At 36.1% G+C, this 23,298-nt stretch overlaps 1 protein-coding gene across 1 annotated transcript; it reads left to right on the top strand.

The window, feature by feature from the left end:
* Positions 1 to 182: 182 nt before the first annotated feature.
* Positions 183 to 1,481, top strand: LOC131856123 (heat stress transcription factor A-1-like). Its single transcript, XM_059207480.1, has one exon. The coding sequence runs from the start codon at positions 361 to 363 to the stop codon at positions 661 to 663; it is 303 nt and encodes a 100-aa protein (XP_059063463.1). The 5' UTR covers positions 183 to 360; the 3' UTR covers positions 664 to 1,481.
* The last annotated feature ends 21,817 nt before the right edge of the window (positions 1,482 to 23,298 follow it).

Raw genomic sequence — 23,298 nt, 5'->3', positions numbered from 1 at the left:
GGACCGTCGAGGCATATTGCCATTTTGCGGTTGACGGAAAGCATTTGCAGACGGCTAACATTTTCCAGCCGCTCTCACGGTCACAGTCACGAGCAGGGACGGATGTTTACGCTCACGTTTTTGTCCGTACCGTTTATTTTAAAACCACTCTCCCGCTCAGCATATTTTAAATCTATGTCCCGCCCAGCATATTTTTAGTTTCTCATTTTGAGGAATACCAATCCGAATGGAGCAGCTGGTCATTCACGTGCAGCCTCTGCTATTCCTTCTGGTATTTGCTCCTCCGGAGATTTTCGCCCTTGATAGCATTCAACATCAGTAGCCACTCAGTCCGCGAATCTAGTTTGGGAAAACATCAGAATGCCAAACATTCGTCGAAGGAGGGCTAGTCATCACCACTCTCAGGGACTGGGCAGTCAATTGGGTGTGAGATACGATTTGGAAGAGGAATTCCAGATGCTTCAAAAGGACGAGGACGTCATTGCTTTGGAGGTTGTTCAGCTGAAGGAGGAGCAGGAAAGCTTTGATAGAGAGATGGGGGATTTGAAGAGGCGCTTGGATTTGACAGAGCGCAGACCTCAGCAGATTCTCTCAATTCTGGGCGCAGTTGTTAAGAATCCGGGTATAATCACACAGGCTTCAGAGCAGGGCAAGCATCAGTGATGGTAAGAAAAGGAGGTGCTTGCCCTATGATGAGCACAAGGAAACTAGACTTAAATTGGAATCGGACGGGTCGAGCTCAAATGCTTCGACTGCAGATGGGTTTGTGCTGAGTACAAATGCTCCGACTGTTGATGGGTTTGCGGATACTGGGCTTAGAAGAAATGGATTGATTGTGGATGGCTTACAATATTCCCCAACAGATATGTCTCTGATTGACTCTGGAACTGAAGCTGAATTGATGGCTACTCCTTCACTAGTAAATCAGCAATTTGGGACTTGCCCTGAAAAATCCGAGTATGAGATCGAAGTGGCTTGCGAAGGAAATTACTTGGGTATGGCTAATTTGGATGGTGTTCTATGGGACGACATGCTCATCTAGGAAGCCCAATTCACCAACTGTAAAGCAGGGTCAGCAAAGGGATGTATTATTGTTAGATATTTTGTGTCTCAGTGAAATGATCAGATGAATTATATTGATCACATAATTAATGAATTAGTTAGGCCGTCCTAAACATTCTTTGAGGGCCATCTTTACAGTTGGTTGAAGGAATTCTACAGTATTTCGGTGGGTGGTTCATCATTGGTGAAGCAGCTTATTATGGTCTGTAGTAATAGGTAGCTTACATGTTTGTCTGTCCTATGACAGGTGAACAAGTATATTTAATGTCAAATAAAACAGTGCAGCAGCAGCAGTTTGCAGGTCAGTGGTCCCAGTTTTAACACATTTGACAAATTGGCTGTATGTGAGGTCTCTATTCTGCTGCTGGTTTATGTTTGTATGTTTGCCTGATCTAATTTTCATGTTCAAATTTTTGAAATTTAGAAACTTTTTTAATTTTTAATTTTTATTTTTTCAGGTCATTTTCTTTAGAATTTAGATCTATATATAGTATCTGGACATTATGTGGAAAAATAAACGTGGAAAATGTTTCTTGCCTATTTCGTAAAGACCAAAAATGGTATAGAAATCCAAACTGTAGAACTCAGGATGTATTATGACCATAAATTACCTATAATTCTTGTAAATTGCTGTGCACGGTGGTTTTTTTAATAGTGTCAAGAAAATAGTGTTAGTTCAAATTTGATTCTTTCTGGCCGTAGCTGCAAATGATCCTTGCACGGTAGATGTCAAGTTGAGATATGATGTATCACTGAGTGGCTGCTTTGCTTTATTTTGGAGTGTCCCAATTGCTTGTATGTTATTACATATCTATACCATGTGTTGTGATATAGAATCATACATCTTGATCTTTCATTTGTAGTTCTACATCTAACAAATTCTCCTTTCTCAACATTGTTACTAGATTTTTCGCGGGGTAAAAGGAAATGGCGGCTTGAGTGGTTACTGATGTTGAATGCCATCAAGGGCGAATTTTGAAAGCCAAACAATTCTGAATTCAACATCAATAGCCACTCAGTCCGCATTCAAAACCGAGTCTTTTGCTACATTCAATGCAAGACTCATTTTGTAGTCTAAAGTATTGTGTTGCAAGATTCATTTTCTTAGTTCTTTCTTTCATCTCACATTCAATGTCAGGAGATTTTCCATCTTTGAAAGACCCAGTGCCCTACGTTATCTCATCTTTGGAAAGATTCGTTGCAATCAGTTATTAACATTTATCTATTCTCTTATTTCACATGGTTCACTTTGTGGGCTCTTGTGACAATTTTATGATTTTATGAACAACATTAATAAAGAAACATTCTTTTTGAACAACATTAATAAAGGAATTAGTTCACTTTCTCATTCCTTCTTATAGATTTTGATCTCTAGATTTGGATTGCAGTCTACTATGTTGAAGCCCATGTAATGGGTAATTGCATGCAAGCCAAGGTATGACAAGAAACATGCAAGAAATTCATAAAAGTAAGGGCAATGGATGGGAGAATGTTAGAGTACAGGTCTCCTATTAGGGTGGGAGATCTAGTGAGGGAGAGTGATTTTGAGGAGGATTGTATGGTTGTACACTCAAGGAATGTTGGTCATGCTCTTCCCCAAGAAAATAAACTCAAGGGTGGGGAACTTTATTATCTTGTTCCCTCACACATTGAAGTTGATTATACAACTTTCTTAGCATAGAAAAAAGGTATTTGTAGAGGCAAGAAAAGAGCAGAGGATGTTAATGTAGAGAAGGGTTTTACACTCAAGATTGTAGTCTCAAGACAACAGTTGAAGACTTTGCTTACTCAATAGCAAGATTGTGTTTCAGGAAATGCATGGAGGCCATGCTTGGAAACAATTGCAAAGGAATATTGATTATGTAGAAGTTAGTAAGTGGGTCTTTCGGATTGAGTGATTATTATGTATTGGTTGAATTCGATGTTGTATTTTTGGGCATTCATCTTGTTTAGATGAAGATGTTCTTTTGGAAATTCACTAATAGATATCGATTTTGATGTAGTCACAAATCTTAGTATTTTGAATTGATTGTTATGGGTTAAACACTTTTATGTAGGAGTTTCAATTTTTCTTATTGATTCATTATATTTTTCCTCATTAACAATTGCCCTTTTGTTTGAATTGGGTTATGGATTTTACATAAATTTTAGGGTAGTAGCAATGTTTTTGGGCAATAGAGTATAGTGCATTGTGGAAAATTAACAATGTTTGGCTACTTAATTTTGGTTGTGCACAGTTTAGGATTTTGAAGAAAGTTTGCAATATTTAAATTGGATTATAATTTTTAATCTAAGTTTTAGAGCATAATAGAAAATTAGTAGTGCTTTGTCTTGCTTTTTAAATAATAGTTTTTGGATTAGGGGGAATTTTATGGCAAAATTAACAATTTTTATGTTGCATTGTTTAAAGTAGGTTACATATTTTAGATTGTTTAAAATGGAGGAAGAATGATTTTGATGTTCCAAAGCTTGTCTCAATATTGGAATTCTTTATTTTTTTTTTTCTGTTTGTACTTTGTCTTGAGATTTACATAATTTGTCAACTTTGTGGAAGGTTGAAACTATGGTTCTAGATCTTTTCTATGGGAATATATAAGAATTGTAGTTTAGAGATTTGATTTGTATAGTGTGCACTCCTAATTCTTGATTTGTTCTTTGTTCTTTTTTGAATGTCAAGGATTGGCAGTGTTTACAAACACCCAGTGGAGATCACTAGATTGTAAGGGTCGTGTCCTCATAGGTCAAACCCCTTGGTAGAACCAATTTTATGATTGTGAAAAAAATAATATAGAACAACAACTTCAAACATGTAGATATGATGAAGATTTCAGTTCTTTGTAATACTCTAGTTGAAGTGCTCTTAACATTTTTTCCTTTAATAAATATAAATGATATGCCCATAATGCTTGGATGTAATTGTGCTTTAAATGAATGATTGTGAATGAATTTTAAATACTAATATATTGATAAATTGCTTGAAATGCATACCAAATCAGTTCATGAGAGTAAGGAAACAAGCAAGAGTGAACCAAAATTTGAATTTGAATTATAAAATTTTGGTGATTAGATTTGTTGGTGCAAGATTGATCCCACACCCATTAGATTGGCCCTATAGATAGGCCTCATAAGATCCCATGCATTTACAAGAATGGTGAGAAATAATAAGCATAATGAACATTCAATACATGGGAATATGTATAGAGATAAATAAGATGAAGCCATATGTTGGAGAATGTGTAAAATGGGGATGAGTGGCATAGGTTAATGAGCCAACTGTGTACAAGAGTATTATTTTTTGATATTAACTGCACACTAAGACATTCTCTCAAAATGGTCTAAAGACAAGTGGACACGAATGAAGATATGCAAATTTCACCATTATTATAAAAAAAATCATGATTTGATAGATGCCTATTTTTTAGTTATTCCTTTATTACATAATTGGGTTTTCATGATGTGACATGGTGAATATTGTAACTAACAATTACATAAAGTAAAATTTTCTTTTATTTTTTTAGATTTACTTTGGCTTTGTCATAAATATATTATTTTAGTCTACATTTTTGTTTATGAGTGATCATGATCGTGTAATTAATCCTCAATTATCTTATTCGAGTCTCCAATGATTTGAACCAAATTTTTACTACTTGTATTCTTGTATTTTAGACAAAACTACAAGGGTAATTGTGTCTTAGAAACACAATCACATTTGTGACATCACCCTCCTAAATCAAAAAATATTTTTCTACCTTATTGAACAGGTCCTCTTGGAAATTCTATTCATGGCCTACCAACTTGCAAGCTTAAAAATTTTAATTGGACATCTAGGATCTTGTATTTGAGAAGGTTTAGGATATCAGCAACGAGCAGTATAAGATGAAAAAAGGATTATCAAAGTGTAAAGATTAAAAAAAAAAAACTACTTTACAACTTTCAACTCATGTTTACATACACATTTTGGTTTCCATCTTCTTGGCCATGTTTTGAGATTATTCGAATCACTTTTTAGCATTTTATTTGATTACAAAAATATATGACATGGAAAGGAAGTTTCATGAACTCCACCCTAGTCATCCCTAAAAATCTAAAGATGTAACTCCTCAAGAACACTAGTGCTTGTTTGGACATTAGCATTGGGTGGGAACTCATGTCCATGCTCAAATTTTAAAATATGACTTTTCGAAAGCATTTTTATATCCTATAATCCTTACTATATCTATAATGGTCACCTCACCCAAAACTTAATATACCTTATTTTCCCTTTATTTATAAAAGGGGTATCAATTGGAAAACTTAGAAACCACACTCGCTTTCATAAGTAAACATCTACATTTATTGATTAGAAATAAATCCATCATACATAGTAGCATAACAAGATAGTTTTTAGAATATTAAATATTTGGAGCCCTTAAGACCATCAAACCCATATCTTCTCCTACACTCACCCTTTCTTTCTTTCAATCCTCCATTTTCCTCCTTTGGAAGTTATAGATTACTAGGATTTCCTCTCCCCCTCTTGAAATTGTTATTGCTTGGAACTACACTCTTCACTAAAAATGATTCAATGTTCCAAGGATATAATGGAAATAACCTTAAGGCATTGGGCTCTTGTGATTGAGGTCCCAATTTCAGACAAGGCTAGTTTCTTTTTAGGTTAGGTCCATGTGTTGATTCATCCCAACACATATTAAACAATCTTTTACTTCTATTCAATTATTCAATTGTTATCTCATATACTATAGGAAAATAGATGAGTTGTTTAAAAATCATAATACAAGAAAGCACTCCTTAAAAAATATTTTTATCACAAGCCGACAAACCAATGGAAATGATGTGATATTCCCAATACCTCCCTTATTACATCATTCTCCAATGGGGATAAGTGGACTAACAATACTTGATGAAACAATCATTAGTTCATAAAAAATACACTACTAGTGACAAGCAATAGTGGATCCATCCTCACTACGCTTCCTTAATAGGATTGACCTTATTGGAATTCATCCAAGGATACCTGGAAGAACATATATACTCATGTAACCAAGCATAGGGATAAACACATCTATTTGAGGTCATACACAAATTTTGGATGGGAGCAAGCACTGAACTATCTATCATTACCTTTGAATAGGACACACTTCTATTCATAGTAATTATGATTGACACAAACACATCCAATCATAATCAAAAAATATGATTAAGAATAAACATATCCAATCATTATCACCCAACAAATGTGATTAGGGACAAGCACATCCAATTGTAATTAGAGACAAACACAACTAAAAACAACATTAAAAATTTACCTAATTCCAAAATTATTATAGCATTATTAAAGTCTTCAAATTATTGAATATAACAAAGATCCATAGGATAGTGGTTTCAGTTAAGGCTAGTATAATTTACCTCAAAGAGTTTTCCTAATAGTTTCTTTGATGATTTATAAATGGGGTTTTCATAGTTAAATCTTAATAAATTTTTGCCTATTAGGCCTATAATTTATTGGTAACTTAAGAGTGACCTTGAACACCCATCAAGAAGGTTTTGAATAGGGAATGTTTCTAATATAGCCTTGTACTTAATAATACATTGAGACATGTTTTATATATTTTATATACTTTTACAAGTACAAGTCTTATTCACAAAGGGTATGTGCACCAAGTTGTAGTACCAAAAGGGGGTCTCATCATCTCTCTTCCTCTCTTATTCTCTATCTTCATTATCTAGGTCAAACTCCCTTAATCCCCTCTCTCTCTCTCTCTCTCTCTCTCTCTCTCTCTCTCTCTCTCTCTCTCTCTCTCTCTCTCTTTATTATTTCATCTCTCCTCTTATCCCTCCCTCCCATTTCTAGGTATCACCCTTCTTTTCTCCCTCTCTCCCTCTCTATCCCCCTCTCCCCCCTTATCCCCATCCCTCTCCCCCTTCCCTACTAATTCTTATTCTCTTTACCATCAATGTCATCATCTTTCCATCACACCCTCTCTACCCCTCTCTAGGTTTCTCCCACTTTCTCTCTCCGCCTCTCTACATAACCATCCATATCTCATTACCAACCTCTCTATCCTCCTCCATCTATCTCAACCCTCTCTCTCTCTCCCCCTATCTAGGTCTCTCATGTCTCTCTCCCATTCTAGGTATCTTATATCTCTATATAATCCATCTCTAGTTCACTCCCTCCCTTTTCAATTCTCTCCCTACCTTCTTACCCCTCTCTCTATCTTGTTGAACTTCTCTATCATTTCCTTCTCTTTCTCGCTCACCTATCTACCTCTCTAGGTCTCTCATGCCATGTATACCTCTCCCTCTCCCCCTCCTTATCCCTCTCTTTCTCTTTGCTCTCTCTACCTTCTCTTCTCTCTCATTCTCCTAATTCATCAACTCTCCACTTCTATCTCCCTTTATCTATCTCGCCCCTCTCTTCCCATCTAGTTATCTAACCTCTCTCTCGTCGTCTAGGTATCTTTGTAAGGGGTAACACGTGTTAGAATAGATGAAATAAAGAGAGTATGAGAGAGTAGGGGAGGAAGACATATATGAGGGTAAGGAACATGGAGATGGAGATGGAGGGAGAGACATAGGGAGGGGAGAGAGAGGTGATAGAGAAGAGAGAGAGAGAGGTGGTAGAGAAGAAAGAGATAGGAAGATGGAGAGATAGAGAGAAGTATGAATACCACCGTGCTACCCTCAACCCTATCTACCCTAAACAATGTTCCATCAATCTTGTATACCTAGATGGGAGATAGAGAGGAAACATACATACAGGGGCATAGAGAGAGAGGTTCCTAATGAGACATAGATGGAGTGGTATAGAGGTGGAGAGAGGAGGGAGAAACCTAGAAAGGAAAGAGATGGAAAGAGAGGCTAGGAGGAAGAGGTGATGAACTATGAACTACACAATGGAGAGAGAGAGAGAGAGAGAGAGAGAGAGAGAGAGAGAGAGAGATATGAGGGTAAGGAAGGGCGAGACAGAGAGGGAGGGAGAGACCATGGTTCATGGAGAGAGAGGTGAGAGAGAAGAGAGAGATAGAGGAAGATGGAGAGATAGAGGGAGGAATCAATATGACCACTACCCTCAACCCTATGTTCCCTAAACTATGTACCATTAATATTGTACCTTATATTATAAATCTTATATCCTATAACCTATTATCTAAATACTATATCAGGGAGGGAGAGGTGATGACCTGGAGAGAGGAGGGAGAGAGAAGATGAGAGAGGGAAGAATAAAGAGAAAGAGAGATCTAAGAAGAGAGGGAGAGGTGGGTAGGGAGTGACTGAGAGACCTAGAGAGGGAAGAGGTAGCTAGGTGAGGGAGAGAGAGAGAATAAAATAAGAGAGGAAAATAGGTATGGAGAGAGATGTTGGGAGGGATAGGTAGTGATCAAGAGATCAAAGAGAGAGTGGAGAGAAACAATAGGATGAGAAGAGAGATGGAGGGGGGAAGGAAGGATAGATATGGAGATAAGGAGGGAATGTGAGAGAGAGGGAGAGAGTATAGGAGAGACCTAGAGAGGGGAGAGAGAGAAGAAATAGAGAGAAGAAAGGGAGATTAAACCTTTAATTAAGCATCACTAACCACCAAATGAGTGTCAATTGCCAACACAAACATGGCGTTCCTTGTGTACACACCCCATAAGAACAATGAATCCCAAGTTATTTCTGCTCAAATTTATTGTCAAATGTTATCTTATATTTAAATGTTCTAGTTTTCCTTGGTTCTTGATGATGGAAGATTCGACTAACATAGTGTGTTAGTCGCTTTCGCTGATTCTCGACTGTGTGGTTGCCATTTCCTTTTGCCCCATGAAACAATGAATTCGATTAACATGGCGTGTTAGTCACTTTCGTTGATTGGCGAACTGCGTGGCTGCCATTTCTTTTTGGACTGCGAAATGACGAATTCGACTAACATGTCGTGTTAGTCACTTTCACTGATTCGTGGACTGCGTTACCGCCATTTCCTTTTGCCCTGTAAAACGGTGAATTCGACTAACATGGCGTGTTAGTTGCTTTTGCTGATTCGCGGACTACGTGGCCGCCATTTCATTTTGCCTCGTGAAACAACGAATTCGACTAACATAACGTGTTAGTATCTTTCGCTGATTCACGGGCTGCGTGGCCGCCATTTCCTTTTGCCCTGTGAAACGACGAATTCGACTAACATGGCGTGTTAGTCGCTTTCGTTGATTCGCGGACTGCGTGCCCGCCATTTCCTTTTTCCCCACGAATGAACAAATTCGACTAACATAGCGTGTTAGTAGCTTTTGCTAATTCGTGGGTTGCGTGGCCACCATTTCCTTTTACCCCGCAAAACGGCAAATTCGACTAACATGGCGTGTTAGTCGCTTTCGTTGATTCGCGGATTGCGTGGCCACGATTTCCTTTTGCCTCGTGAAATAGCGAGTTCGATTAACATAGCATGTTAGTCGCTTTCGTTGATTCGTGGACTGCGTGGCTGCCATTTCCTTTTGCCCCGCGAAACAACAAATTCGACTAACATAGCGTGTTAGGCAATTTCGTTGATTCGCAGACTGCGTGGCCGTCATTTCCTTTTGGACTGCAAAACAACGAATTTGACTAACATAGCGTGTTAGTCGCTTTCGCGGACTGCGTGGCCGCCATTTCCTTTTACCCCGCGAAACAACGAAATCGACTAACATAGCGCGTTAGTAGCTTTCGCTGATTCACGGACTAACATGCTATGTTAGTCGAATTCGCCATTTCGTGGGGCAAAAGGAAATGGCAGCCACGCAGCCTGCGAATCAGCAAAAGCTACTAACACGCTATGTTAGTCGAATTCGTTGTTTCGTGAGGCAAAAGGAAATGGCGGCCACGCAGTCCGCGAATCAGCGAAAGAGACTAACACGCTATGTTAGTCGAATCTTCCATCAACACGCTATGTGCCTAAACAATATTCCATCAATCCTCTCTCTCTCTCTCTTTCCCTCTCTCCCCATTCTTTCTCTCTCCCATTCTCTCTCTCTCTCTCCCTCTCTCTCTCTCTCTCTCTCTCTCTCTCTCTTTGAGTCCCCTTCCCTATCTCTCTCTCTCTCTCTCTCTCTCTCTCTCTCTCTCTCTCTCTCTCTCTCTCTCTCTCTCTCTCTCTCTCTCTCTCTCTCTCTCTCTCTCTCTCTCTCTCTCTCTCTCTCTCTGTGTGTCTCTGTCCCTTTCTCTATCTTTGTCTCCCCCTCTCTATCTCCATCTCTGTTTCTCTCATTTATCTCTTGTCTCTCCCTCTCAGTCTCTATCTCTCTATCTTACTCTCCTCCTCTCTTAGGTGTGTCTCTCTCTCGTTCCCTCCCTCTCCTCCTCCTCTCTCCCTCTCTAGGGTCATATGGTATTCTTAGGGTTCATATGGTATCCTAGGGATCCATGCATGTGTCCTACGGGCTTATAAGACACCATATAACTCCTTAGGACACCATATGACCCGTAACAACACATAAGATGTCATATGGAGTCCTAAGGGATCATATGACACCATATGACCCCTTAGCACACCATACGACCCATAATGACACCAAATGGTGTCCTAAGGGGTCATAGAACACTATATAACCTCTTAGGACACCATATGACCCATAACGACACCATATGGAGTCCTAAGGGGTCAAATGGTGTTGTAAGGGGTCATAGGAGACCATATGACCCCTTAGGACACCATACGACTCCTAACGACACCATATGATGTCCTAAGGGGTCATAGGACAACATAAGACACATAATGACACCATATGGTGTCATAAGGGATCATAGGACACCATATGACCCTTAGGACACAATATGACCCCTAACGACATCTAAGGGGTCATAGGGTGTTCTAAGGGGTCATAGGACACTATATGATCCCTTAGCACACCATAGGACCTATATGATCACCAAGCATGTGAAGATATTGCCTCAAAACTATGAGTTTCTCAAGTTACGAGTGACCTAAAACAAGGATGAACCTCCATATTATGGGATACTTCCCTTGGAAAACCTCCTAAATTATTGCACTTGAGAAGAGAAAATGATAGAAAGATTGCTTTTAAATTGAAAACTACTAGCCCTAGGAGGTGATGCACTAAAATTTTGAGATTCTACTTGATATCCTAAAATCACAATCAACTTTAATGGAGATCAAATTTCATTTGCAACTCAAATTAGAAACATGTAGCATATAATTGTTTCATAGGAAAGTTTTGAATTCAATAATTGCTTGAAGGAAAATGATTGTATTCACAACTTCAACTTGTCAAAACACTCAACAAAACTTACAACATCTACTAACATGACACTTCTTGCCTTGAAAATGCATAAATGAGACAAAATTGAAGGATCTTTAAACAAACCATAGGAACATCATCATATCATCCATTTAGGAGTCAAATAACAAGTTTAGATTCTATTTATTGGTTACATGTTATCTCTATTAGCTACGTCTATGGAAAACTATAAAATTTTGTAGGCTAGAGCAAGTGTAGATTATGTCATTAAAAGACTCATTCAAAAGAAATAATATTGAAGCTTTAAATAAAAACACCATGTAACAAAAGAAATCAAGCTCATGATGAGTGTAAATGAGACAATGAATTCACTTATCAACAACATGTGATGTCAACTAGAGGGGAGATTTGTCACCAAGATATTGAATATTGGGGCACATATTAGTGTATCCAATTGTGATCAAAGATAAGAAATGATTGTGTGTGTGTGTGTGATAGATTCCATTAGTTTTGATGTTAAACCATTTGTGTATATTTAGGATTAAGATTATATATTCTATATTCTATATACACAAAAATGAGACTATACATAGACAATTAAAGCATGAAGCTAACCAATATAGCTCACATGGACACACAATTTAGTCACAACAAAAGAAAATTAATATAATGAAAGCGTACAAAATATTTTTGGCCACCGTGCCTTATCAATGCACCAAGCTATGATATTCATATCCAATAATATAAATTGGGTAGACTATAATATTAAATTCTCATAATGACAATACAACAATGTGTAACATCTAAGAATTTCATTCAAATGGATTGGTGTTCAACAAATTTATAGATTTGTGTGAGAAAATAGAGGGCCTAGATTAGTTAGAGAGACCAAAGGTTCTCATAGCTTGAGAGGATTGGGAGCATAAGAAGAGAACAAGTTTCATGCTTGTAATTGAGGAACTCAACGTCTCTCCATGATTCAAGGGGAATCAAGGGTGAGTGACATGTGTCTTGGATAGAGTGGATGGTAAGGATCTAAAAATTATTTTTTTAAGGGATGTGGAAATAACTCCTATGCCTTAAGTATTGCAAGTGTAAAAGTGATATGACATATGCACCTACTTGAGAAATTGAGAACATAAATATTTGAATATTTATTATTAGGCATGCACAAATGATTAAGGATATTAATTAATTTTTCTTAGGTGTTTAATTAATTAAATATTCTAGTTTTTATTGAATTTTTAGGTGTTTAATTAGGCATGCACAAATGATTAGGGATATTCTAGTGTCTGTTGGTGAATGCCTCCTAATGTCGGTATATGACTCCCATCTAATCTTGTTGCCATCAATGACAACAAAATGAATCCAATGAGTGTCAATTTCCAACACCATTATGGTGTCATAAGGGGTTATATGTTGTCCTTAGGGGTCATATGGTGTCCCATGACCCCTTAGGACACAATATGACCCATAACGACACAATCTGGTATCTTAAGGGGTCATATGGTGTCCTAAGGGGTCGTAAGACACAATATGACCCCTTAGGACACCATAGGATCCATAACGATCCAATATGGTGTCATAAGGGGTCAAATGTTGTCCTTGGGGGTCATATGGTGTCCCATGACCCCTTAGGACACCATATGACCCTTAACGACACCATATGGTGTCATAAGGGGTCATATGACCCATAATGACACCGTATAGAATTGTAAAGGGTCATATTGTGTCCTAAGGGGTCATATGACACAATATGACCCCTTAGGATACAATATGACCCATAAGGACCCAATTTGGTGTCTTAAGGGGTTATATGGTATCCTAAGGGGTCGTAGGACACAATATGACCCCTTAAGACACCATAGGACCCATAATCTCTCTTTCCCTCTCCCCTTCTCTCTCTCTCTCTCTCTCTCTCTCTCTCTCTCTCTCTCTCTCTCTCTCTCTCTCAACGTGTTATTATTTTATGCATGAATGGCCATAGAACAATTCTCTATGTAAAATGACAATTGTACAACTGTCTTGAGGCTTGAAAATGATCAAAGCTTTAGTTTGCAGAATCTCCCTTGTCACCGAATCACATGCATATTGTAGACACCTAAAATTAATATTTAATTAATTTAAGCCTATCAACATAATTAATTAACTTAATTGTGTTATCCTTATTCCTCTCAGAATCAATTAAATCTAATTTAATTAATCCTGTCACTATAGTCCAATAATTAATTTATCAAATAAATTAATTATTCCCCTATTCTTCTAAAGTCCTCTCAATAATCATTTCCTCTAAACCCACTCAGATAATTAATTATAATTAATTAACCTAGTCATGTGATTCCTACAAATCAATTTTCCTAATCCCACTTAGCCTAATTAATTCTTCTAGAATCTCTCATAATCATGCTTATCATTATTCTCCAATTTTTAATTCCCACTCATGTCACATCAACATTGAGTCTCTCAAAGAAATTCAAATTTCTTTGAATCTCTCAATGCATCCTTATTTTGGAATTTTTAATTCCTCAAGTTTGAAATTCAAATTTCTCCCCCCCTTTTTCCAAAGGAATTTTATATTCCTGTTTATTTTCCCAAGGCACCCTTAATCCATGCCTTCTATCTAAAATCAATCTCAACCATTCAAAATAAAATCAATCTTGGCCCTCCATTGGCCTCCTCCAATCTATAAATTGGAGCTTATTATCCTCACAAATCATCCACTTCTCATGCATTGTCATGCTGCCATTTCTTCTCTCATTCTCTTCTAATTCAAATCCTCCTATCCATCACTCAAATCCAATCTAATGATCCATCTATCTTGTTGAGCACAAAGGAGAGCATTCCACATCAAAATCAAGCAAGGAGCAAATCAAGTGGAGCATCATCAAGGGGCGCCTTCACTTCATCAAGCTCAATCCGAAGGAGAAGGTAAAATAGCAAGGTGAAATGATCTCTTTATGTTTTTAGAATTTTCATGTTTATTTCATTATGCTTTGATCATTTTGATCTTCTAATCCATTTTCCCCTCTTCATTTTTGGGTCAAAATGTAGACACCTAAAATTAATATTTAATTAATTTAAGCCTATCAACATAATTAATTAACTTAATTGTGTTATCCTTATTCCTCTCAGAATCAATTAAATCTAATTTAATTAATCATGTCACTATAGTCCAATAATTAATTTATCAAATAAATTAATTATTCCCCTATTCTTCTAAAGTCCTCTCAATAACCATTTCCTCTAAACCCACTCAGTTAATTAATTATAATTAATTAACCTAGTCATGTGATTCCTACAAATCACTTTTCCTAATCCCACTTAGCCTAATTAATTCTTCTAGAATCTCTCATAATCATGCTTATCATTATTCTCCAATTTTTAATTCCCATTCATGTCACATCAACATTGAGTCTCTCAAAGAAATTCAAATTTCTTTGAATCTCTCAATGCATCCTTATTTTGGAATTTTTAATTCCTCAAGTTTGAAATTCAAATTTCTCCCCCCTTTTTCCAAAGGAATTTTATATTCCTGTTTATTTTCCCAAGGCACCCTTAGTCCAAGCCTTCTATCTAAAATCAATCTCAACCATTCATAATCAAATCAATCTTGGCCCTCCATTGGCCTCCTCCAATCTATAAATTGGAGCTTATTATCCTCACAAATCATCCACTTCTCATGCATTGTCATGTTGCTCTATTCTCCTCTCATCATCTTCTAATTCAAATTTTCATCTATCTATCATAATCCAAATATCAATCCATTAGTCTTGTTGAGCAAAGGAGAGCATTCCACATCACAATCAAGGAGCCAATCCAAACAAGCAATCAAAGGAGCACATCAAGTGGAGCATCATCAAGGGGCACCTTCACTTCATCAAGCTCAATCCGAAGGAGAAGGTAAAATAGCAAGGTGAAATGGTCTCTTTATGTTTTTAGCATTTTCATGTTTATTTCATTATGTTTTGATCATTTTGACCTTCTAATCCGTTTTCCCCTCTTCACATATTATATCAAACTCGTCCACAAGGATCCCAACTTAAAAATGAAACTCATGAATTCATAAACTTAGAATGACATGTTCACACAACCACCATATTGAGAACTCCAACGTAGACATAGACTGCCATAATTTAATATCATCACAAGTCTCACACATAAAACCCAACCACAAAATATTATTTCACTAGTTTTTTATGGTGAACTGTAGCTACAATTACTTGCGCCATGAAAATTACTCTAGAACTTAAATATGTTATTACATTTTGCATACATGTCTACCAGAATAGTTGCAACTGCCTTTGAGAAAATTCCTCTATCCTTTATGCTTTGATGAATATCCATACACTATGCAAAAGCTACCATTAGGTACAGGCTGGGAGGATGCTAGAAAAGGTTGTAGAGTCTGACTTTTACACCTGACAATTGCATATGGTTGGAAGATTCTAAAGCCTTTTGAGAAAATCCCTTCTATTAATATCCTTTAACCAAGAGGATGATGCTCTTTTAGGCATTCTATAAAACATTTCAGATGCACTGTCTATGCTTCCAGATTTTGCGTATTCTACATCAGGGCACTCTGTCGAATAGTTTTACTCATTTTGCATACATGTTCACCTGGGAAATCACAACTACAACATCTAATAAATTCTTGTGATGGATGTCGAGACCCTGTTCTAAAGCTTAGATTTAGGCACAAGTTGGGAGGATGCTAGAAAAGGTTGCAGATTCTCTTTGGCTAAACATTACTTAATTCTTTTCAACAAACGTATTTTGTGTATATCCTACAACAGCAACATTTAATGTGATCACATTTTTTTAATTCATCGAGTGAAAAAACTCAGATGCCTTGTCTATGCTATGGTTCCCCTTCCAGTATGCTTCAATGGATGTCCATAGCTACCATTTTTGGATAGGCCGGAAGTGTGCTGGCAGATGGGAAGTGATCGGTTCGAGCGGGAATTCGTTTGAATTGCAACGTTAACGATATCATTGTTTGGATGGAAACAACAAAATCTACGAACGGGAACGGTGAACCGAAAGCTCGATGGATTTCAGTGGGACCCACACCAGCCACTAGTACTTTCCTTTCCCACCTTTCGGGTCCTAACCAAGCCCCTAACCGGTGCGGTTTGCGGTCTGCGGAAACAGTGCGGTCAACACTTTCTGACGTTCGTCACCTCCATGCTATCCTAGCGAATGGGCATGGGAGGGATCTATGTCAATGGGCTCCAGATGCATGTCGTTCGTACGACAGTGTAGTTTTGGAGCCAGAATAGCTGCGTCCCAATTTCATGGAGGTGAAACCATGATATTGACAACTGAAAAAATCGCAGTTGTAAATCAAAAAATCAACGGTCAATAACATGCGTTTAACCTTCATGTTATATGAAAATCGTTATTTTTTGGAGCCAGAATAGCTGCGTCCCAAATTCATTACACAGTGCACACAAAGGAATGGATGGATGAATGAGTTTTGATGATGTCAACGAGATCATCAATTTATTGGATAAGTAAGGAGTTCATTCCCGAGTTAGGGAAGTGGGTCTAATAATTTCTAGGCAGAAGTTAAACTCGCTACAAAATAGTGCAGTCGTACATCGTTTATTAATTGCTTGGAAAATCGCAGTCGTAGCTTGCACAATCAACGGTGTGTAATGCATGACTAATTTTTGTGTTAGTCGATTTTTGTGGTACATTCATCGATTTTTGGAGACAAAATAGTTGCGTCCTTAATTTCTACACCCATATCATTCATATGTTTGAAGTCTTGTAGGTATTTTGATTTTCTAATTGTTAAATCTACAACTTTCTTTTGTTTTTTTTCATTTTTCTTGTTTACATAGGGGAAGAGCACCACTTACCGAATATGTTTTAATTATCATTCACTTTTTCTTCGCTTAATCTATCAATTACTAATTTAAAAAAAATAAAAATAAAATGATAACTAAAAGTCTATGAATAATTTCACATGTACCAATAGTTGTCCGCTTTACCCCTAATAGTTAGCATTTTTGGACTATAATTGGCCCATTTGTGCACCCTTATTGGTACCATAGCACATAACTATTGGGGCCTTTGTGCATAAGTATTAGCAATTTTAAGTGCACAGTTATTCATGCATCTTTAATTACATATCGAGCGACACTTTGAAATGACCCTTGTGTGCATAACAGAACCAATAGTGTGTGTCATTACTACCTAGAAGCCAGAGCAATAGTTATAAGCAATTAAGTCGCATACGAAGACAATAAAAAAAAACATCTTTGAAATCCAATGTATCATTTAGGGTATGTGGGTACACAAAGTTAGCTATAACGACTATTGGTACGCTTCCCCTAGACATAGCTAGGAGACTATTAATGTGTGTTCTTTTTTTATATATATAATGTTTTATTTTACATACAAAGTGGGAAGAGTTTAATAGGAAAGAGGGTATTGAAAATAAGTTTTTAAGCAAAATAGAACAATTTTGTAGAAGGTGCTCTTCAATTATGTTTTATGATATTATTTTTATAAAGTGCTTTACTTTGTATTTTTGTATGTTTTAATTGAGTTATTTTAGAGGTAGAGCGTGATTTGTGATATTTGGGGTTCAATTTTGTTGAAGGTGTTCTTTCTACATGAGGGAATAATTTGACTTTCCCAAATCAACAATTTAAACTATTTGAGAAGGTTGTAAGATGATGAAATTAATCTTGATTGTGTTTAGATCAATGGTAGCTCCATGCTCACTGTCAACCCATTTGTCATGAAACCCTTTCCTTTTGTTAAAGATTTTTTCCTCTGCATGATGACTATTGCCACACTATTTGTATTTACCTTATCAGTGTCATTTTCTTCTAGTAGATCACTAAGCTTGTGCTCTTCTATTTCTTATTTGTTCATTTTCTTTTTTATGGATCACATGGAGGAAATCGATAGTTGTAACAAATTTGTCGTTGAGATGAGTGGTAAAGGGATTGACTTTGTGAAAACCAAATAATTGACATCTTCAAACACAAACTCAAAGAAAATCACCCATAGTTTGCTATCATTCTAGTTAATTTTTATTTGTTTAAGGAGAAAAAGACATCTACAAGTAAATTATGAAGATTGAAATAATGGCTAGTTTTCAAATTTTGTAGTTTTATTCCTTTACAAATGAAGGTTCAACTCCATCATTAGAGTTGATCAACCTTGGTTGCAATTGAGAGAGATTGACTCTGATGAAGGGTACTTCCCTTATAAACCCAAACACACAACATAAACAAAGAAAATAGACAGGAAAATGCAAGAAATAAATACTTGCTTTCTATTATCTCAATGAAAGGAAATTACAACATTCAGAAAAATAACATGCAACAGCCACATGGGCATTCTCATTACAATAATTTGCAAGCCATAGCCACAATCTACACTACAAGAACTATCCCCCTATAAACCCCATTTGCCTTCTTTATATTGTGAAGTTTAACCACCTAGAATGTTCTAGAAAGTGTAACTCCCCCTTTTGACGTTGACCACACTTGTATCCCATTTCCCTATATTGGAATATGCTAAGAATAGGCCCAAAATATGTTTTGGTGTACATTGGGATATTTTGAGAATTTTCTTATTTTTATTTTATTTTTCGACTAAAGTAGCACAACTTTCGAAAGCCATATCTTTTAATCCAACTATTGGATTTTCAATTATCACATATTGTCAAAAATCTTGCGGAGAGATCTATGCTATGCTTCCATCAAATCAATAAGATTAGCAACTTTTGACCGCATTCGGGGTCTCTAAAACCCTCAAAAATGCATTTGAAGTTTTATTGGAGAAATTTCTCTAGAAAATTTGAATAAATCCCAAACGTCACAAGATATTGGGATGATTTGTGGATGATTCCTTCACCATTAACTCAAGTTTACCAAAAATAGCCCTTATTAACAAATGAACATTTTTTATTTTTTTTGGGTGATGCAAGATTGTTCTTACACCCTGGATGCTCTTGCATCAGACTTTGAGATCAACATAGTTGTAAATGTTATAAGTAGAGATGACAGATTCATAAAATTTATTTTCACTTAGTAAGTATGTTCAAGAGAAAATGTATTGACTCTTCTTACCATTTTGAAAGTATGGCCTTTTAAATGCGGCACACATATTGATTTCGAGGTTGATTCTATATGTTCAGACTTACTCGATGGTGGTGGCTTGTAGGTGGTTGTTGTCATCCTTGTGGGGATCAATCTTGACCTAAAAGAGGCTTAGGTCGAATTGGATTGTGGGGACTCCACCATTAGATTAATGTAATAATCCTCCATTATTATTTTAATATTTTAATGTTTGAATCAATCAAAATTAAAAATTAAATGATTTTGACTAAGATGTTTAATGGTATAGCTTGCAATCTATTTTTTATATTACAAACAAGAGACACAATGCGTAAAGTTCCTACCAATAGTGTGGTTAGTTTAGAGTAGATAGAAGTAGATATGAAGATAGAGAGGGAGAAGAATAATGAGATAAATAGATAGAGAGATGGAGAGAGGTAGAGGGAGAGATTAAAATACAGAAGTAAAGATAAAGAGATAGAGAGGAAGAGAGGAAGAGATAAAGGGAGAGATAAAGATAGAGAGAGAAAGAGATGGATAAGTATATAGGGAGAGGGTAGGGTAGGTGAAAGAAAGATAAAAATGTGAATTAAAAACCATAGAAAAAGATAAAGTTGTGAATCACATAGTAGGAAATTTGCTTTGATTCAATTTCAAATATCACATCGTCAATCTTGACTAGCACAAACTCAATTTGAGACGTAGAATTAAATTATGTTGCATAAAAATGATCTAACATAATGTGGTTCAATAAACCTACTCATATTCACCTTTCCTAAAGTTGAAAGTGTCCATGTGGTGTCCAAGGACACCTTTGGGAGTTTTCTAACTCAATAGAGGAATTGTTCTCCTAGGTCAAACACCTCTGGAAAGTTAGATTGATGCTTATAAAAAAATGTCAAAGACAACATTCACTAGCATAGAGATGGCCTATATCCAAATATTGTGGATCTAATTTTTTGTCCATTTAGAAATTGAAGTGTGCTCTAGTTATTTTCTCCTTAATGTTGCATGTGACATTGAATGTCTTTGAATACTATGACATAGATACATGTCACACTAATGCGTATTAAGTTGGTTCATAAAAAGTAATAGAAAGGGGTAAGAAAGTTTGAATTTGAATTTAATGGTTTAAATTTTATGGTCATGGTCAATCTAGAGTGACACAAAAATAAACCTTGGGATTAAAATGGTAATTTCAAGGCAAAGAACAAATTTACATAAGTGTGATAGTGCAATAATGATGAATCCCAAAGATCTGCAAAAGGACTCCCCTTTCCTTGGGAGTGACCCTAAGAATCTCCCTAATCTTCTAGGTATTGCTAGGAATGCCACAATAGAACAATTTACGATTTCCAAATGGTTGTTTTTGAAAATGAATCAAGTTAATGTCATTATTTGATCCATCCAAATAAAAGTGGTTGAACTGTAGCAAGGTGATGGTCGGGCTACATCTAGGGCTTGTGTTGATAATGTGATCTCCAGTGAGGAAAAAATAGAATTCCCTCAATCTTGGAAAATGTGGCCAAAGATGTTGCTCTCTTGAACACGAACTATCAAGGTAGGTTGGAGGTTCCTGAAGCTAAGATTTATGATAACCTCACCAATCTGGTTATCATGAGCTATAGAACCTTTCACACTAGAGTAAAAGGTATTAAACCCTTGTGAATCATTGGTAGAATGTGCAAGCTTTGAAGTTTGGGGGCAACATTGTAATTGATCTCGACCTAGCTGAGAAGGGTAAGCAGATTTAGGATGATAGTGGAAATCCATTAGCTCAGACTTGTAGACATCTCAAGAAGACTAGGGAGTAAGAAAAGTTAGAATGCAATATTTGATGAACTTGGCTCAGAATTTGGATCAAGTGGAAGCTGAGGTTGTTGAACCCTTGAAGAATTTGTTTTTGGTTTTATATTTTCTTTTTTTGGCGTATTGTTTTAGGGATTTGTCTTTTAGGTGTTTTTTGTTGTGGTTGAGTTGTCAGTTGGTTGTGTGTTTTCTATTTGTAGCTCTTTGTACTTAGGGTGTTGGGTTCCCTTCAAAACCTATTTTTTCCTTAATCAAAAACATCTATTATTCTCACAAATTCATCATGTGTATGTCCCTCAAATAACTAATTGAGTAATGTGATATGGAAGGTCATATTATTGATGAAAGAATATAAAAATAAGAGAGCCCGAGTTGTTTTAATATGCCTCCTCATTATTATAAAATAGCTAATACATGAAAGTTGGGGGAGTGGAGTTAAAGAAGATTGCTTCCCATTTTGGGCTTTGATAAACAAATTTGCATTACATACTAATGATGAAATGAAACATTGGAAATTATGTTGTGCCCCTTCACTTTAATAATTTTTATCTTTTTTGTTTTTTTTAAATAAAAGAATGTAGTGTGGAATTGATGAGAGAGTTGGACGCTAGCATGGGAGAAAGGAGAAAGAAGGAGGTGTGGGTAGTGAGATATTCACCCACCTTTTGGTCTATTAAATAAAAATAAAAGAAACTTTTAAAATAGAAATAAAAACCTCATAAAATGTTGTTTTGAAGATAGAGAAGGTTGTACGGCATTTGCAAGTGATGGAAGAGAAAAATGGAGATAAGAGGAGTTGGTAATGTGGAAATAATTTGTACCTTCTTGGAGCATTTTTAAAACAACAAATAAAATTTCATTGGAGTTGTGTTCAAGGTTTAAGGGGAAAAAAAAGAGGAATTATTTTCAAAAGATAAAGAAAATAGAGGGGTTCAATGATTCATGAGTGTAGAGGTTGGATGAGGCTTAAATCCATGATGAATATTGAGAAAGAATACATATAATTTATTATTGCAAACTTGTATTTTTTATATGCAATTTTGATATCAATAAAATATTGCAAGTGCTTGCATGTGTTAGCTTCCATTGTATGGTTTTTGAAGTTTTTGTTTGAAGGTTACAAATATTGATAAATCTCATGAGATTCACGGTCTTGAATCTACATTAGATGGATTTAGAGAAAGAACGTTCACTGGAAGAAGTGTTGAGGAGATTGTGGTACGAAGGATTTTGAGAGGTACGTCTTCTAGAATCTTTGTTGGGTAGATCATTGTTGCGATTATATCAGTTGTATATAATATTCAAGATGCAAGGAAAAGGTTATGAGGTTGGTCTTCAAAAAGGATTTAAATTTTTTAGTTCTTGTAAGAAGGGAAAGAATGTTCACAGTTGATGTTGATAGTATGAAGAATATGCTAAAGTTTTTTAGGAAGAAAGGGATAACAAAAAACAAAAAGAAAGTATAAGAGGAGAATACGGATAAGGCTAAATTCCATTATTTTTTAAATAGATGAATCTATGTGTGGAGATAAAGAAGAAACATGTGTAACAATTGAGGCAATGGCCTTTGAAGGTCCAATATTTTTACAAGGCAAATGATGAAGATATATATGATTTCTTATTGAGGGAGGAGATGAGAAAGATAAATTTAATTTGAAAGAAAAATGTTAGATGAATTTGATAAGGTAATTGAAAAAGTGGTGAAAGAAATTGTTGGTGAGAATGAAGAGGATAAATAAGATGTTTTAGCAAAAGGTAATAAGGAAGGAGTTGCAACAACAACAGAAGAAAATGTGAAAGCAACTTAGATAATATAATAATTTTTATCTTAATGAAGATAATGATGATGTGTAATTAGATGATGTGGTAAGAGTGGAAGAAGACCTAAAAGAAGGGGAGAAGATGAAAATATATAGATTCCATGTTTTTTTAGCACATGTCTATATGCAAGTGTTGTGAAGGATGGTGTAGGTGGGATAGAGTGCTAGGAATAAATATTTTGGTAGAGGAGGTTGGCCAATGGTTGAAAAATATCTATAATAGGAGGAAGAGAGTTGGAGAATGGTGAAATGAGGAGTTGAATTTGGAGGATGAAGATTGCCCAAGCTAAGCATTACAAGAGAAGAAGAAAGAAGTTA

The sequence above is a fragment of the Cryptomeria japonica genome, chromosome 6, assembly GCF_030272615.1.
Source record: "Cryptomeria japonica chromosome 6, Sugi_1.0, whole genome shotgun sequence".
NCBI lineage: Eukaryota > Viridiplantae > Streptophyta > Pinopsida > Cupressales > Cupressaceae > Cryptomeria > Cryptomeria japonica.
The sequence above is the reverse complement of the archived record's forward strand: the minus strand, read 5'-3'. Positions and strand labels throughout refer to the sequence as shown.

Excerpts from the sequence above, each read along its gene's own strand:
- LOC131856123 (XM_059207480.1), top strand. The coding sequence starts at position 361 with ATGCCAAACATTCGTCGAAGGAGGGCTAGTCATCACCACTCTCAGGGA.